The following is an 18,284-nucleotide window of genomic DNA, read 5'->3' on the forward strand; positions in this document are numbered from 1 at the left end:
TGGTTTAGATTGGCGAGTGGTGATGCACTGAAACAGGCTGCCCGGGAAGTGGTGGAGTCGCCATCCCTGGAGGTGTTCAAAAAACGTGTAGATGTGGCACTTCAGGGCATATTTTAGTGGTCATGGTAGGGTTGAGTTGATGGTTGGACTTGGTGATCTTGGAGGTCTTTTCCAACCTTAATGATTCTGTGATTCTATGATTTTGGGAACGCTCCCACCGGCACGGTGTGGGTACCTAAATGGTTGGTGTTTGCTCAGTGACAGGCAGGGCCCTCTCCATCCCAGGTGTTGCAGAGCTGCGTGAGGCAGGAGGGGTGCAGATCTTCATTTTCTGGAGGAGGACTTGAGGAGCACTGAGGACTGGGCTTCTCTGAAGCCCGGGGGCCTGCCGCACGGGCTGGTATCCAGCGGGGGTCTCCAAGGCCTTGGCTGGCCTCCTGGTCACCACCCTCCTTGCCCCCTGTCCCACCAGTGGCACTGAGTGCTGCTGCTGGCCCCTGGCCCTCTGTACCGAGTGTTCGCTTCCATGCGGTCGGAAGGGTTTGTGCTGCTTCTGCGGTAGGACTGCAGCAGGTCAAGTGTGGGAGCTGGCAAGTCCTGCCTGGAGTACTGCAGTCCGCTTGGCACTGATGCCTTTATGCCGCTTGGTTGCAAAATTCAGGGTACGGACTTTGTCCCCTGCCACCAAATTGGTTTTGTCTTTTCAACTGGTATTCACAGAAAGTGTTAAAACAAACAGACAAAGATTTATAACTTGTCTGAGTCCCTGGTGTTTTTTTATGAGTCCCTGCTGTTTTTCATGGATCCAAGGTAAATGTCCAGTTTAGCATATGTTCAGTTTCTGTGTTTCTAAGCAAACCCTCTTGTTTATACATTTAACTTGTGATTATTTTTTTCCCCATGATGACTTACAGAGTTACTATACACTGACAAATTTTGATACCTTAAGTGCTCTTCTAGGCACCATTTTAAAGAGCTAGTAACACGATATCCAGGGTAGCATGTTATTATTTAAAATAGTGCTGAAATGCAGAGTTATTTTGTTATAATTGTTAGGCCATAATTACGCATGTTTTAAAATACCAGTGTGTGCTTCTCAGTGATGTCTAGTGACGGGACAAGGGGCAGTGGTCACAAACTGGAAGACAGGAAGTTCAACCTAAACATAAGGAAATACTTCTTTACTGGGAGGGCGATGTAGCGCTGGAACAGGCTGCCCAGAGAGGTTGTGGAGTCTCTGGAAACTTTCAAAACCCACCTGGATGCGTTCCTGTGTGGCTGCCCTAGATGGCAGGCGGTTGGACTACATGATCTTCAGAAGTCTCTTTAACCCCTGCAATTCTGTGATTTCCATTAAGGCTTTCTTTTGTGCATTGCTTTTATCTATCTGCTTTGTGGGACTGGAACATGGATTTATTTATTTATGATCAGCCCAATATTTCTTTACGCAAGGTCATCAGTAAGAGAAAGACAATATATATGTAATATAGAACATTTTTCTTTTTTCATTAAGGTGGCAGTTGCACTTGGTTGGTACAGCTGCTGAAGTAAGCAGTTTGGTTTCCCTTTTCTTGTGCTGTGGGGAGTGCTCAGCCATGCATTGAGCCATGTTAGGGACCTGATTTGTCTGAACACTTAATGAAACAAGCAAAGACAGATTTTTCCAGCCAGATCATCTGCCTGATCTCCATCTCTACCACACCTGCATACAGGATAGGAGAGGACTGCTTTCCTTTGGGTGGTGCTGCTGGATCAACAAACGGCTGAAGGTGTTTGTTGAAGTCCACATTTGTTGTTAAATGTCTGTAGTACGAAGTTCTGTGTTCTGTGGTTGGTAAGAAACCATGTTCCCTAGCCAGGGGATCAGTCTGTGTTTGGGTCAGATACCGAGGGGTACCATCAGGCATCCTGTTTTGGCAGCAACGGGTGTCTCTAATGGACAGAGAGATGCATGTCAAATGTTCTCTTATCCGTATCTTCAGGCAGATCTGTTCTAGTGCTTCACGGTCTTTACCCTCGGAAGGATCTTCCCAACGTCTCATTGAGAGCACTGCTGTCATCTGAACCTGGTGCTCTTGTCTCCTTTGTAGTAAACATTGAAAGTAGATTATTACCTTCCGTTATCACAGCAACCTTTAGCACGCATAGAGGTTGAGATCACGGTTTTCTGCAAGCCTTTCCTCACAGGCTCTGTTTGCTCTGCTTCTCAATCTTGTCACTTTCCTGTAGCTAATATTACCAGTAGTGTGTGGCGATGTCACTGATTCATGTGTAAAAACCTCAGGTGCTTTTCCTGTCCCAAGACCATACAAAGAAATAGTGGTGCATGAGCTTTTATTCTTCTGAAGAAAACCCCTGGGTTTTCTGACATCTTACATTCTTTCTATGGAGAGAGAGAGATGGAAATAAAGGGGGTAAAGTCCTGCTGATAGTATTATGCTGGGTTTTCTTTTCCTCTGTTTTTTGGGGTATGTTATGGTAATCTTTTAACTTACACAGAGAAGACAATACACAATTTGCTTCTGTGTTCTTTTGCCCATAACGCTCAGAGGTTGTAGTGTGTCATTTCTAGCAAAGGGGCTGCGTGAGAGACATCCCCAATGTTTACCTCTCTTTCCATTTCAAAAGCCTTTTTAGTGGGTGGATGTTGTTTTATTTGAATTATTTCTTACGTGCTTGTTTCTTGAGGATTTGCTGTTTTAAGTGTTCAGTTTACAGTCTTTGATTTAGTTTATTCTCTAAAAGACACCTAATTGAGGAAAGCTGTTGGGATACCTGTAAAGCAGAGAGGTAGTAGAAAAGGAATTGATCCCGGGGTCACGGTGTTACTAGTGAGGCATCATTTTTATGTCATCTAGTCAGAAAAATGTTTTAAAAGAGTAGATAAATTAATATTGTAAGAGGAATATTGTTGTGGAGGTGTAGGATTGAACAGTAAAGATTTTGGTGAAAGAGAAAATGCGCAACGGTGAGATTTAATTACTGAAATTTGCCTAACTTGATCTGTTGTGTACTGTAAACTTTTCATAACCTAACCATAGCTTGTGCCTTTGCAGCTGAACTCTGAGAAAGGTAATCAGCTGCTTTTAGAGCAGGAGAGTCTTAATTTTTTTTCAGTTCATGAACAGTACATACAACTTGAATTTAATTGTGAACCTCTGCCCTATCCACACAACTACTGTGAGACTGTTTCACTGTCGATTCCCACAGCAAGTCAGAACTGTTTGTTCTGTTGCTGACTAACATTTTGTTCATGATCCCTGTGGAGGTCACCGTCTGCATTAGAATTCTTTGTATGCTGCTTTTTTTCCTCTTCCTTTTTTTTTTTTTTCTTCTTTTCTTTAAAATATTAGTTACTGCTCCTAAAGCCTGATCTTTTTGTTTTCACTTTAGGAAATAACGTCTTTACTCTCACTTTATGGTGGACAATTCAGCAGTGAACAGGAAATTCGTGTAAATGTAAGCAAGATCCATCTATTTTACTTGCATGTGTGTATGGTGTATAAATATGTTCTTTACAGTATTGTTATTAAATGCAGGTGGCACAATAAATTTTGAAGTTTCTTGGGTAAAGAAGGAGTTTTCTGAGACCGAGCAATTCTCAATTTCAGTAAAGACTCGGAACTGAGTAAAAGATGCACAAAGTGCACCTCAGGATGTCTTCATTTAACAGTGTGGGAAGAAAGAGAGCCATCTGCTGGAAGCTTCTCCTTTCTTCACAGAATAGCCAAACCATGAAAACATTCAGCAGCAGTTTGAATTTGGTGTTGTATTTAAATCAGTGAGGCAAAGTATCTGGAAGAGTGAAGCCAGGAAACTCTGCAATTCTGATTTCAATGCTTAGTCAGAGAATGTTACTGCGTTTTAGTTACTATGTGTGTCTAAGGTGGTGTTTTGAGTCTTAAGAGGATGAATAATCTAGAGAAGCATAAACAGGTAGTGGTATTTTACCAAGTCAAAGATATGGTGGGAAAATGAAACGCCTAATAAAATTTCTCAGACATTCCAACTGAGAATCCAGTTTTACTTCAAATTAAATGTTTTATCCTCGTTCTCTGTACAGTTAAGATTTTTTTTTTTTTAATCTTCAGCATGCTTATTCTGTTTTTATAAAACAGAATTGTATAGTTGTGTAATTCATGTGACATTCTCCAGCTCAGTATCTGCATCACTTCTCTTTATGACAGTCTCCATTTTGGATTCTCAATATTCCTTCAGAAGAGATGGCAAGGGGACTGATGAAACGGACAGTGTGTGCAAAGTAAGAGGTGAAAAAATTTGTTAATGATAACGTGGGCAGTGTAAAATTATTCTGCTGTAATGTGACAAATAATAATTTTGTCTGGAGTCTTAAGATAAACAGTCTTTGATGACCTCTAGAACTGAGGAGGCATTACTGGTGCCTGTAGTACTGATTCTGTGGTGGGCCAGTCCTCTTTCCATAGCACATAGTCAGCGCAGGGTCTTGAAATAGTGCCCTTCGCTGCAGAGCCAGTGCTTGTCTCATAGTGTTGCTGCACAGAGCATTAGGCACTCCTGTGTGTATGTGTTACCAAACAAAAAAGCATCTTTGAAATACCAGGTTAAGATGAAAACCAAGTGTGTCCCTATTAAGAACAAAACTTAAGCATGCGCTAAGAGGTAAGTACTGTGCTTCAGTACTCCGTGAAGCAAAGCTTAAATATGTGTCCAAGAAGGTGAAAAGGAGTAAGTTTCTGTAAGCCATTTGCCCTCCCTACAAATGTGACTGCATTTCCAAAAACTTTGTCATTTTAGGTCTATATTTGAACTGTGGGGTCATGGAAGGTCTGCGGGGGAGCTTTATGCATCTTTGAAGAATTATCCAATGGACAAGATGGTATGCATATAAAAAAATCTCGGTAATATGGTTCTTTAACCACACTGCATAGCACTGCAGCTGTACTAATCAAAGTGTCTTTGCCTTTTTTCCAGCTTCCATATCTACAGTCAGACTCTACTTACAAAATACATACTCATACATTTAATAAAACACTGACCCAAGCACAGAAAATAAAAAAGATAGATGTAAGTAGATGTTTAATAAAGCTTTGACAATTTACTTAATCTGGTCACATTGTTCTTATTCCATGATATTGTATTTAAGTTTGGGTGTCCTGAGGATTTTAAAGCAATTCATGGCTGGTATCTTATCAGCTCTAAGATCTTTGTGTCTGAATTAATGTTCCCTCAAAATTCATGACTTTACTTTCTTAATTTCCTAAACCACCTAAGGCATACACAAAGACAAATAAATCGCACTGCTGATATCAGCCCAGTGTGCTGGGGAAACTGAAGCCCATTACCTAAAACTGTAAGATTCAAATGGTTAGAGTTAGGTGCTAGATCTCTGTATTGGGCATTTTTTGTGGCAGAATGTGAAACAAGTTACAAGCTGTGGATTGTGTGTGCTGATTTCTTGTTCTGTCCCTATGCTCTTCTCTGCACTTTCGCTCTCCTCCTAACTGTATCAGTATTTTAATTTGGGAATTTTTCTAAATTGCTATTCCTTTTTGCTCTTCCACATTCTATTTTAGTAGCTCTTTACTCTCTTTACTTAATTTACAGAGACTGAGATCTATATTAATAGCAGCTACCCTTTTGTTCAGTTTTTGTGTGCCTGAAATAATGCTGAGTGTGTAAATGGGTGCAGCTGCACGTCACTGAAATTTTGAATCTCGTTGTTCATCATCAGTGCTGTTTTTATAACTTGAAAATTGCATGATTATTATGTACAATTCATTTCCTCTAAGGTTGGGTTCAGTTAATAAAAAAATGTTAAGAGTTCCTGATTCTGTGATTTCTAATCCTTAATCATTTGAGCTATCATTACTTACAGGAAAGGCATTTCAGAAAATTGAGAATGAACTTTTAGTAGTAACCTATTATTTCTTACAGTTATACTTTTTAGGTTTTTTGTGGGATGTATTTAAAAAATTTGGCCCTGTCTTCTTCTGACTCTCTTTTTCTTTACTGTATAGGCCCTTGAATTTCTGCCCTTCAAAGGAAAAGTAAATTTAAAGAATCCAGAACACATCTTCTGGATTTTGGAAGATTATGGAATGGACCCTAATAATGTTCCAGAAGAGCCCTTTCATCTGTATTTTGGTAGATGGGTGCGTGAGTACACACACTTCCATTCTTAGGAACTTGTGCTTTCAGGAATGTGTTCTTCAATTTAAATGTAAAAAAATTATGTTGAGTTTTAATGGAAGGAGACAGTATAGTTACGGCTGAATCTGTCAGTGTGTAATACACTGATGCAAGTCATGAAAGTCAATATTGTGACTGGGAAAAAGTAGGTTAAATGAGCAACTTAGATGTGGAAAGAAAAAATTGAAGTTGTATCTGGGTACACACCTTATCTTGCCCTCCCCTGGGGGAGCTCAACACGGCAGTGAGACTGCACAGCTATGGCAGAGTATTATAATAATATAATATTGTTATATATGATATTGTATTGCTTTGGACATCAGTGGACCCAGCCCACAGGTGGGTGTTTACCCGGGGAGACACTAACAGGGCAGTGCTATACAGTGGGAACTGGGTCCAAAACCTTTCTGGAACTTGCTGTTCAAGGTCTTTATTACAAATGTTCTTGCCTGTTGGGTGTCTGCACTCCAAACCTGCTGCATTATTAAGGTAGTTGAGGAAATCTGGCCTGGTCTTTTATTTTTTCATAACGAGAAAGTGGCTTCCCAAAGGACATAATCTTCTAGAGTGACACCAGCCACTGGTGGGAATACATGGGAATATATCCTGGGTCAAGGGTGGCTGGAAGGAGGGAGAGCTGCTCCTTTGGGTGTGTGGCTGTGATGGTCAGGGGCTCTGCCTGGAGAAGTTATAGATCAAGGTCGTCTGTTCGCACCTGTTCGTGTTCTCCATGCCTGTGATGAATGTGAAAGCACCCTCGGTTGTGGCAATACTGCCAGACATCACTGTTCTTGTCCCACCTGTGCTGGATTCCTGAAATGGTTAAAAATGAGTAAACTGACCTGAAAAAAACAGGCAACTGTGTTTTGTGTACTCAGTAAGACTGGTGCTGACCAGAGCTGGCAGATAGTGTTGGAAGAGCTTTTGAATGTGTTTTCTTCCAGACTGCTTTGGTCCTTTTCAACATGTATTGGAAGTGCTAGCAATTGGTCTTTGTTTTTTCCTATAAATTCTGATCTGTCAATCCTATCCCAAATACAGATTATGAGCGTGCCAGAAAAGCCGGTGAAGATGTAAATTCTATGTGACTTTTTAAGCATGTGCATGTGTGTGTACACTCTTGTGTTAACGTGCATTTCTACTCCTCACGATTTTGAATTTTTTAATTCTGAATTGCCAGAAATTGTTTTTTGATAACCTAGAATAATAGGCAAAGTTGCTGTAATTGTTATTTCTTCAGAAGAATTTTCTCTCTGCATTGTTATCTAAGTGTTGAACCAAAGTATGTGTTGCTTGGAAAGAAGTTTGTTGTATTTTCAGATGGCAGAAAGCAAAGTGATATGTTACAAATTGAAGCGTTTACCTGTTTGTTGGGGGATGTCATTCAAGCAAGTCTATTTGCCTGTCTGCTTTTATGTTGTATCTAAGACCTGACAGGGATTTTAAATATTTCAACAGATTGCAGATGGCCAAAGAGAACTTATTGAGTCCTACAGTGTAAAAAAAAGACACTTTATTGGAAATACTAGCATGGATGCCTGCCTGTCTTTCATTATGGCAAACCATGGGAAAGTAAAACCCAATGATGTTGTATACGATCCATTTGTTGGAACAGGTATATTTTATTATTTTTTTGTATTGGTGGGAGAAACTGGGCCATTGTTTTCTACTTGCACCACACTTCTACCTGTCACAGTGGCTTCTGGTGCTCAACTGATATTTTAAGATGATACCAAAAGCAAGATAGTGATTGTTAAATTAATGTTTTGTTAACTTGAAATGATTTTTGTGGAATGAGACCAACTTCAGAAGATGTAAACAGTTTGTTTTACACTTCGGACAAGTCTGTCTTCACCATATTTTACATAACATGGCTTAAAGAAGCACCAGTTCATGCACGTCCTGGACTGCTTAAGATCCAAAGTGACTAAGAACTGAAATTTGGCTAGAGCACTCCTTGCAGCCACTTTCAGAATGTTACAAGGAGCAGCAGTTTTGGAGGTGGCTATTCAGAGGAGTGCTCAGGGCACTTGTGGGCATATAACACAACATAGCAATACTTAGGTCGTGGCATTTCAGTTGTGATCAGTTCCTTGTACCATCACATCTTGACTTTAGGATTATAGTCACACCGTATGTTCGTTCCCAGCTGTTTTTTTCGTAGTTAAGCCAGGAGGGGGAGCTTTTATTCCACGAATTGCTTTGTGGGACGTAGAAGTACTTTTTAGGTAAGGGAACCTCAGCCACTTTGTAGACGAAATAGAAGATCTATTGTGTCAAGTTATGCCATTTATAGTGCAAGAGTATATTGTGTTAAGCTAACACAAGTAGTTTCTTCAAAGGCATAACAAAGGCTGTGTTTCTGACCTGGATTTTGCCAAACTTAGATCAAGAAGACCTCGTGTGAGACAATTAAAAGTATTTAGATTAATGGAAGGATGAAGAGAAATCACTGCAAAGAAGTTAGGGAGAGAAAAAAACGGTACTACAGGGTCACTAGTAGGACAAACTTACTAGCATGTGGCTTCTCTATCCTATAGAAAACAGACCGAGGATATAGTATTTTCAGAAACATAAGGCTTCAATGAACTGTGTGGGTTTTTTTAAATTTTTGTTCATATGGGACCTGGGTTTTTGCATGAATAGTGGTGTCTTATGAAATTTTCTCTTCCTCCTTGTGCCTGTGTTCCTTGCAGATGGGTAGTATTCTTTGAAAGGTTGAGAAAATGCCTCTGCTTCATCTCTAAGCAGTTTGTTTCATTTCAGTGTCTATGGCTTTGTGTCCTTTTACAAAAAATCTTCTGAATTTTTATGATTTTATTGCACTAGACATCTGTAATTTACAGGTTTGAGATTAAAGGTTCTTAGGGACACTGGAGATACTGAGTGGCACGCTATTTGTCAGTAAAGTGTATTTATGACTCAGCAATAGAACGGTGGCTTTCGCACCTACTTTTGGCAATTTTGGGATTTCTAAAGGACCTCAAGAGACAATTGAAGATTTTCAGGATTGTCACCTCAACAGTACCCTGCCAGTGGAATTTTGGGAGGTAATTCAGAGTTGAGAGTGATGCAGTGAGTTTTAGCTGATAGGTTTGGAAAGAATGCAGATTCAGGTTTTGAGGAGTATTTTGAGGACACTGCAGTTCAAATTTCGTTATAGGTTTCTTCCTTGCTTTTATGCTGAAAGGTAAATATTACCAAGTTGGAACAGGCTTGCAAAATGGTGATGCTTGTTGGAAACCGTTTTTACCGGATGGGCCAAATCACAATTCTTCTACATCAGTGTAAGAGTGGACAACTGGAATCTGTCCTTGGAATGGCTCCCCTTCCTTATAGAGCAGAATTGGAACAACCAGGATTGATTTGAATTTTAAAATATAACTTCCATAAACTGTTTCTATATTCTTTCCTCAGTGTTGGGCAGAAGGAAGTCTGGAGGCTTCTGGAAGAATAAACCAATATTTTGTGTTTCCTCCTAGACAATCTGTCCAGGTTATCTCAGTAAGCTTGTTGTTTTTACCTTTGGAAGCTATTAGTCCCTACTTACCCTTTGCCAATTTGTGATACTGTGTAATTGGAATTTGCAGGGATTTTTTTCTTTCATCTCCTGAAAGATGGTGGTATGACCAGACCCTCATCTGTGCTGAAGAGATGGAGGCAATAATATATGATAGAAAGGCATGAAGTTCTATGCCATCCTCATTCTGCTAATAGTCATCAGGGGACACAGTGATTCTCTGATTAACCCTTTGTATACATCTGTTAGATACAGCAGAGCAAAGGGCTGCCCGTATTAGAGTATTTAAGTATTCATGCACCTTCTGTGTGAGCACAATTTAACTAGTACCAGCTGAGATGTCATGTTTTCCTAACTTTTTTTTTTCCCCCCCCTCTGTGGTTAAAAACGTTCTTAGATAGGCAAAGTACTTTCTTCTTACTTTTTTTATAGGACTGGGTGGTATGCCATACTTGGGGTCAGGGCTAGCTAAATTTGTCTTGACCCTCTGGAGGTACTGCCCATCTGTCCTGAGGGAGTGCAGCCGAGAAGGGAAATGGGTGACTCCTCTGGGGTGAGTAACCTTGCTTTTCCCTGATCTATTTCACAAGAAAAAGCAGAGGATTTTTTTTTTTTCTTTCTCCCTCACCTTCAGTTTTGGTAGTGTTTGTTGTGATGTAGGAGTTTTCTGGAGCCTCAAGATGGGATCTTTAGCCTGGGAGAATGAGAGCTCCCCACACAACCAGCTTGCGCCTTGCTCATGGGGCTGCTCAACCCTTCACCTGCAGCAATCGGCCCCTTTATTTTGGCAGGACTGTTCGCATCCACGAGCAGTTGACACCGCTAGTGTGGGGTTCACAGCCTTGCTCTTGGTCAGTGTTTTGGTTTAAACCATTCCATTGGCTATGTACTGCCTTGTTAACAACCTGACAACACAGCTCTTTGATAATCTTGTGCTCTCTTTTCTATTTTATTTTTCCCATTTGGAAGCTGTTAAAGAGATAATGGCATTGACTCTTTTCTCTGGGCCATTCAGCCATTGCACAGTTTAGAGGGGAGATCACACATACTTTTTTGGCAGGGTTTTGGGTTTTTTTTTGGAATCGGGAAAGCAGGTCACAATAGTAGTGATTAAAAAAAATAGTTTTATTGCAGGATGAATACGCTAATAAAAGTACTGACAAAATAGGCAGCATACAGAAGAAATGCATGCATCTGTATATAGCTTTCACACTGCAAAACAACTACAGAAACTTCTCTGATATTTTTGCATGTTTACATTTACTCCAGAGACAAGGAGTGATACAGGGTATAGCAAGATAAGGAATATCAGTTATAGCAGACAAGAAACTTAATGTTATTATTTCTAATTGTAGTTGCATAGAAATTCTAACTGGTTGGTAGTTTTAATTCTGTTTTTCTTTCTTTTCTTTCCTCTTTTTTTTTTGTTCTTTGGTCTAGCTTTGGGTCTAGGCTGCTACTGGTGTAAACTCCTGAAGTTCCTGAGTGAAAAATCCTGACACAGATAACATTTGTGACAGCAGTTTATACCCTTTTCCTCTTTTCTCCCCTTTATAGGTGGCCTTCTAATCTCCTCAGCACACTTTGGAGCATATGTGTGTGGTACTGATATAGATTATAACACAATCCATGGATTAGGTATGTTAGATATTTCTAAACCACTGAAATGTTACTCTCTGGAATTTAAGAATACTGATGACAGCAGATGGTACTAAGTGGATTTTAAAGCAACATTAATCTTCACAGGATTTATTTGGTCATGCTTATTTGTATTGACCAATTTATATGTATCCTAGCTAAATTATTATCCTATTTTTTAAGCAGGAAATATTTAATAAAAGGAATAATGAAAACCAAAACAAAATTTCAAATAGTGATTATAACAGCTGTGTGGTTTCTTAGCCTGTGAATTAGGAAGCTTCTCGTAATGTAATCCAGGAAGTCTAATCCCATTTTTACTTCTCTGAAATTTCTGAGTTACTGGACAGGATTGTGACTGATGGATAGTGAGAACATCTTACAAACCAACATTTTTATAAATGTATTCTGTCACACCCTATGCAGATGGTGCAGCAGAATATCTCTCATGTATTTTCATTATTCCTTGAAGTTTATTGCAAATACTGTTGACGGTGAGTAGAATAAGGCAGTAGATAAACTCCTGTTTTGTAAGTGACATTTAATTATTTTCATTTATATTAAATAATAGAGATTATGAAAGCTTTTCCTATAAAATGGCTTGTTATTGAGTATGCTTTTTGTTTTTTCTTTCCCATTCCATGCCCCCATCCAGGCAAGGCAAGCAGAAAGAACCAGAAATGGAGAGGGCCAGATGAAAATATTCGAGCTAATCTCCGACAGTATGGTTTAGAGAAATATTACCTTGATGCGCTAGTTTCTGATTCTTCAAGACCAATATGGCGAAAAGGGATGCTGTTTGATGTAATCATTACAGATCGTAAGTTCGTTCATGCTTTTTGTTGCCTAATAACAGTGACTAAAAGACTGTTGCCTATGTCGGTGCCAATGTACATTGATTTAATGTTGTGAAGACTGCTCAGATGTGCAGTTTCTGTATTACAAAAGGCAACTCTTGAGAGCGGCACCGTGGAAGTTAAGTTTGCGTTTGACATCTCTGCATTTATTTTCAAGGGTGGTTATGAATGTGTAGCAAAGCTGATGATAATACTTTCTTCTCTGGAGAGAATATTGTGTTTGCCAGTAGAAATCAGTATGGCTGGAATTCGTTCTTTGAAGAAATCTCATTGAGTAAATGTGTAACTTTATTGATGAGCGGAGACTTTGTATCAGAATGGTCCATCCTGCTGTTAGGACCTGATCTGCAACATAGTGGAGCCTGCTGAGCAACTCTGGACTTCTGGAGACTTACGCCATGTGCTTATTGGAATGCTTCCAAAAAGAAATTTTGGAAATTTTTTTCTGATATGCTAGAAGCACTACTGGTTTGAAAGGATCCCCTGCTCTTTTAGAAACCTGTGAACTTAACTCCATTTGTCATGCCTGAGGGGGAGTGGAGGCTAGGGGAATAAATAAAAGACCTCGATACAGTGATTTCTGATCTCTAGTGCTGGCTCTTACAATGACTTATTCATATTAATTAGGAGTAGGGAGTGTCACTTTGCGGCTTGGCTGCTAATTTCTATTTGACCTGTTTGGTAATAAGACAATATAGAATATTAATATGACTTGAACTAAGTTTGTGAGTTGTGTCACAACTTCTAAAAAAATGATGATATTGATGCTTTCATGATGCTGAAACTAATCTCACAAAACCAAATGCATTGAGGACGAAATATATTATGCTATTAGAAATGTGCGAAAATATATGAGAAAAAGGCATCTCTGGCTTTCATTGTCTGTGTGAGAATTACTATGTGTAGTGTATTGGCAAGAAATTCTAATATATACAATTTAATTTTGAAAAAGATTAGCTAAGTGCTACAGGGCAGGTGTTTGTGTCTGTCGAACAGAAGAGGGTGAGATTATTTGTCACATGTTGGAAACGTAAGGATTATCCTTTGATGAACAACACAGAAAAGTGTTGTCCTTTGTAGTGCAGCAAACATCTAGGCTGCTCAAAGCCTCTCATAGCTGAAGAGCTTTCTTTGAAACAGTTTTGAAGTAACCTTTTAAGAGCAAGAAACTTTTAATAGATCTTGAAGAAATTTCCCTTACCGACACTTACATTATATGTGGTTTTCTTGGTCTTAACTTTGTGTAAGCTGAAGTTTGTGCACTGCTATGTGAGTATAATATAATTGCGTGTTATTTGTATGAAGAGTGAGATTCTTATGTCCATGTATGCGTTTGCTTTGTATAGCACCGTATGGTATCAGAGAAGCTACACGCAGAACAGGTTCGCAAAAGGAAGCAGTTAAGTCAGCTGAAAGAAGGTGGGTAAACTGTCTTGTCTGCTGTAGAATAAAAATGTTTTAACAGTAACCCAGTCACAGTTTTAGAATCTTTATTATTTCTTCATTGGCTGTTAGCAGTTATAAAAGTGATAGTAATAATAATTAAAAAAGAAAATCCCGTTCTGTTCTATTTGCAAAACTAGTATATCACTTCCTGAAGTCCTTTTCGTTTTGTTCATCCTGCTTATCATTTGCATGTGTTCAGATTTCAAATCCTGTTTCTCAGTGAGCCACCATTACCTTGTGTTTCCTATTCTCAGAAAGTTCTCTTCGGTCTCTGCAAGCTGCAAAATCGGTCTGAAATGGGATACCTCTATCTTCTCTTAACCTTTTCTCTTGGATTTCCACTGCTTGCTTCTTTCAGAGATAACACAGGGCTTTTCCATTGCCCATCCTTCCTTGTCTTCTGCCTTTTACTTTAAATTGCCCTTGAGAAAGTTTCTGTACAAAGTAACAAACCCTGGCATGCTGGTGATTCTTTGACTTCCACAAGTACTAAAGATGGTAGTCCAAAGAGCCAGTAGGGGAATTCGTGAAGTCATGTTCCTCGTACTAGAAGTCATATTGGTGGATTATCCTAGAGAGTTTTGCAAGTCTCAGATAGTGCTGATTTGTGATTGTTTGTGGGGTTTTTTTTAGATGTGGGTTGTGAGGTTTGGTTTGTGGGTTTTTTTGGTTTTGTTTTTATTTTAATTAAAAATGCAGGTTTTACCTGTGCATTTATGTTTACCCTTATGATTTTTATTTTTTTTTTTGTTTAGCACAGAAAATCACATCTTCGTTTCATCCAGTTATCATCTAAGTGACATCTTTTTTGACCTACTGAAGTTCGCTGCAGAATATCTGGTGATGGGAGGAAGATTAGTTTACTGGCTGCCAATATACAGGCCTGAGTATGTATTCTTGATTTCTGGTATGTAGTGTGTCAGAACTGTATTCTCACTTTGCTTTCTTTCAGGGCATAGTACAGCTTCAACTTCCATAGTACTAGCACTTAAGAATAATGCTCAGACTTGGTATTTTAAAACGTAGTATGAGAGAAAGCAGATTGTGAAATGAGAGTTTTTGGTTGGAGATGATTCCTGACTTATTGCCCAAGAGGAAAAGCTTTCACATATCCTTGCAAATCCATGCCCTGTGAGTTGATCTTAGAAAATTATACTTTCAAGGTGCCAATAGATTTCTAAGATAGTAGTAGCATGTTTGTATGTCTTTCTGCTGGAGTAGAGGTGCATGGCAAGGTCCTGCAAGAGGATGTTCTTGGCTCTTTGGGGTTTGACACTACTAACTGAGCTTTCTTCTGAGAAATCAAAAGTTAAGTGACCAAGAGATGGCAGTGACAGGCAGGATGTGCAGGGAAGCAGCCCTGTTGAGGACGAGAGAGGCCAGCAGAGGCTGCAGCATGCTGTCTGCTCAGTAGTGCAGCCCGAGATTAGAACTGGGTTTAAAAGGAAAGACATCTGTGTGCATAACTTCCTTCAGCATCTCTTAGATAAGATTTTGAGAGTTTGTTTTTTGTTTTTCCAAAACTGTTTTACAGTTAAGTGAGGAGTTGATGCACAGTAGCTGTTTCTAAGTGTATTCCAGATGTAGATGTGCTCTGAAGGCTGCTTCTGCAGTGTCATATGCTTTTATGTACAGTCAGTCTATACAGACATATAATATAAAGTGGTTGCAGGTCATGGTTTCACCATGGAAATGGATTCTGACAGTCCTACATATATAATTATCACAAGCTGCTTTGGAAATTTGGAAATCAAAAATCAAAATGTCTGTCTAAACATGTGTAACCCTGACAAACTGTGCGTGGTTTTGAATCCTTAGATTTCCATATCAATAAACTCTGTTTGGAATTACTGAGTTTTTTCTGTTTGTCAAGATACCTGAGCTTTTTGTCTGCTCACTGGACATTGGTAAGACTGTGCTTCCTCAGTACAGCAGTGTTTAACATCAAATAAGTATGAAGTGCACATTCTGGTTCTGCTTTAGTTGCTGTTTTGGGAATGTCAGCTCTCTCAAGCTCTAGTTAGCTTGGCTCTTAAAAAGTGAATTTGTACTTCCTGGGATGGATTGCAATATGGAATTCACTGTATTAGCACAGAATATTAGTAGAGCCACTTTATTTTTCAGCTGTAATGATGAATGCAGGAGCAAACATTAAAGCAAGTATGTGGAGGGAAGATAAGAGACTGTCTGCTAGTATGTTCTGTTATCAAATACCCCTTGGCAACACTTGCATCAGGTTTATGTGTTATTTGAGATCTTTCAGTATTACCTTAAATTAAAACCAAAATTGGATTAAAATGGATGTCTGTTAAAACCACTGCTACTATATTTCTTTCTTATTTCTTTCACCTGAAAGAATGTAAAAATATATGCATTAATGCTAACAGACAAGGCTTTTTAACAGAGTGATAATGATCTCTCCATCTGCAAGATAGCATCTTGCTCCAAAGTTTACTCTTTCAATCTGACATTGAAATCATTGTTGAGTCTGAATTCTTTTAATTCCTTTGCAGTCAGGCTTTTATATGGTTATGAAGAGAAACTTTTAAGATGTTGTGGCGGAGTGCCACATGTTCACTGTTCACATGTTCACTTTGTAAGAGGAGGTGGTAATTTGGTGGTACTAGATGCATCAAAAGTCTGGTGTAAATGGAAAAAAACAGTTGCGAATTTGATTCTTCTTTGTCAAAAGCATGTTCCAACTTCACCCAGCAGAAGTAGTGACTTGATTCTACACATAAGAAGATTTTTTTGATCTGGAAGACTTGGAACAATGCAAAGAGGCAGTACAGTTTGGGTTTGTTGGGGTTTTTTTCTTATTTACAAGTCTGTATTTGGTATTTTCTTTCTTGTTTAACAGCTCACTGTTATATTTAAGAAATTTCAAGATCAGCACCTAGATGGATCCTATTTTGAGTTGTATTACATTTGACTTCTCTTTTTTTCCAGAACAATACATTTACTTTGCAAAGTGCATTCAGAAAGTACACTTCTATACAGGAAAAATATGAAGCTCTTGTTTGTATACCTTTTAAGTTCAAGTGTTAGTTGTTCTACTTTTTAATGTCTGACTTCTGTTGACCCCCAAGAATTGGAGAATCAGGAGAGCAAACATTTTATATGAAGTCATAGTCACTGACAATACCATATACTGTTTTCTATATTATGTGGTGGTAACTATTACAGGAAGGCTAATTACAAAAGCTAAGACTAAATGGCTGGTGTATGTTTCTGTATATAGGAGGGATGTATGATCTCAACTTATTAGCTGGGTTGATACTTGTTGCTCCAGTAGTCCCATGCAAAGCTCTTAAATCCCTAAATTCTCTTCCAGCATTTGGAGAAGTAGCAGTATTGAAAATGCTCTAGAGAGCTGTTTCTGTAGAAAATAGCATGCTTTTGAGATGGGGGCATTTAAAACACTGTAACTGCTTTTTTCTAGAGACAGGATTTAATTGCAAGGCAATATTGCCACCATCTGATATTAAAAGATAATGGAATTTTTTTTCTTCCCTTTAGAAAAAATGATTACAATGTGATAAATTTGTAACCCAAATTCTGAAGTCCAGGAATGTGACAGTCTAATAAAAGCTGGTTCAATAGAGTTTGAAACTGAAACATAATGGTCTCCTATTAGGGAGCCAGAGTTAAATCTCTTGTTCTTATTGATTGTGGAATAGATTTTTAAAATCGTGTTTCTGATTGGAAAAGTTATTACTCCTGGTTGGCTGAAATATTTTCTACTTGAAATTATAAAGGCAGGCCTGTGTGCATATGTTAACGTTTTGTAAATGCACGTAGAAAACATGTGGGGATCTCTTTACTGTGAGGTATTAATTTATTCTACACATTTTATGTCACAAGATCATTGGAATATATGATGTAAAAACTCTGGACCACCAATACCTGATTTTTTTTAAAAATCAGATTAAAATGCATAGCAACTTCCTAGTGTAAGCCATGTTGTGAAGAATCTATATGAATTCTGTTTCAGATGCAAGTCGTGCAGTTGGCGAGATTACAGCTCTATGAATGTTCATTCCTTCCAGATATACAGAAGAGATCATTCCTCGCCACCCGTGCCTGAAACTTATTAGCAACTGTGAGCAGATGCTTTCCAGCCACACCTCAAGGCGCCTGATAACCATGGAAAAGGTGAAAGAATTCAAGGTAAGCTTGAATTCTTGATTATATTGTGTAAAATAGTAGCTATTGCATTCATGACAAGTTTATGCTCTTGTTGAGCATTTGATCTTTATTTTTATCACACTTGAGGTTTTTATGATGAGAGTTAGCTTTTGTAAAATTGCCACACGTTTCTTTAAAATAAATTGGGTTGTGACTTAAGGGACCATTCTGGTTTTGGTCTTTTTTCTCCTCAGTTTTTAACTTTTTGTTGTGATAAGTCACTTAATTGTGTGAGAGAGATCTTTGAACTTACAGTTACTTGTGATAGTTGCATATGCCTTTCTGAGAAAACTGAAATCTGTAAATCTCACCCATGGAGATGCCTACATGCCCGAGTTCCTATTGATTCCAAAGTATAATATGATGCCCATAAAATGATTGTGGGTCTTGCAGTATAGGTAAACCATATTCTCTTCTGGTACTTCATTTTTAGGTGGTATTCTTTTAGATTTTGAAATAAAAAT

The 18,284-nt window shown here is 38.7% G+C and overlaps 1 protein-coding gene across 1 annotated transcript; it reads left to right on the plus strand.

The window, feature by feature from the left end:
* Nucleotides 1-2,399: 2,399 nt before the first annotated feature.
* TRMT11 (tRNA methyltransferase 11 homolog (S. cerevisiae)) lies at nucleotides 2,400-17,802 on the plus strand (the record flags this gene model as incomplete). The annotated part of the gene is made up of 12 exons (XM_009868817.1): nucleotides 2,400-2,414; nucleotides 3,394-3,459; nucleotides 4,188-4,261; nucleotides 4,777-4,858; nucleotides 4,954-5,046; nucleotides 6,000-6,134; nucleotides 7,630-7,786; nucleotides 11,249-11,329; nucleotides 11,985-12,149; nucleotides 13,533-13,605; nucleotides 14,388-14,519; nucleotides 17,682-17,802. Coding segments are annotated over exons 1-12 (1,194 nt in total), but the record flags the coding sequence as incomplete, so codon positions are not given.
* Nucleotides 17,803-18,284: the final 482 nt, after the last annotated feature.

This window comes from Apaloderma vittatum, unplaced genomic scaffold, assembly GCF_000703405.1.
Source record: "Apaloderma vittatum isolate BGI_N311 unplaced genomic scaffold, ASM70340v1 scaffold19254, whole genome shotgun sequence".
In the NCBI taxonomy this organism is placed as follows: Eukaryota; Metazoa; Chordata; class Aves; order Trogoniformes; family Trogonidae; genus Apaloderma; species Apaloderma vittatum.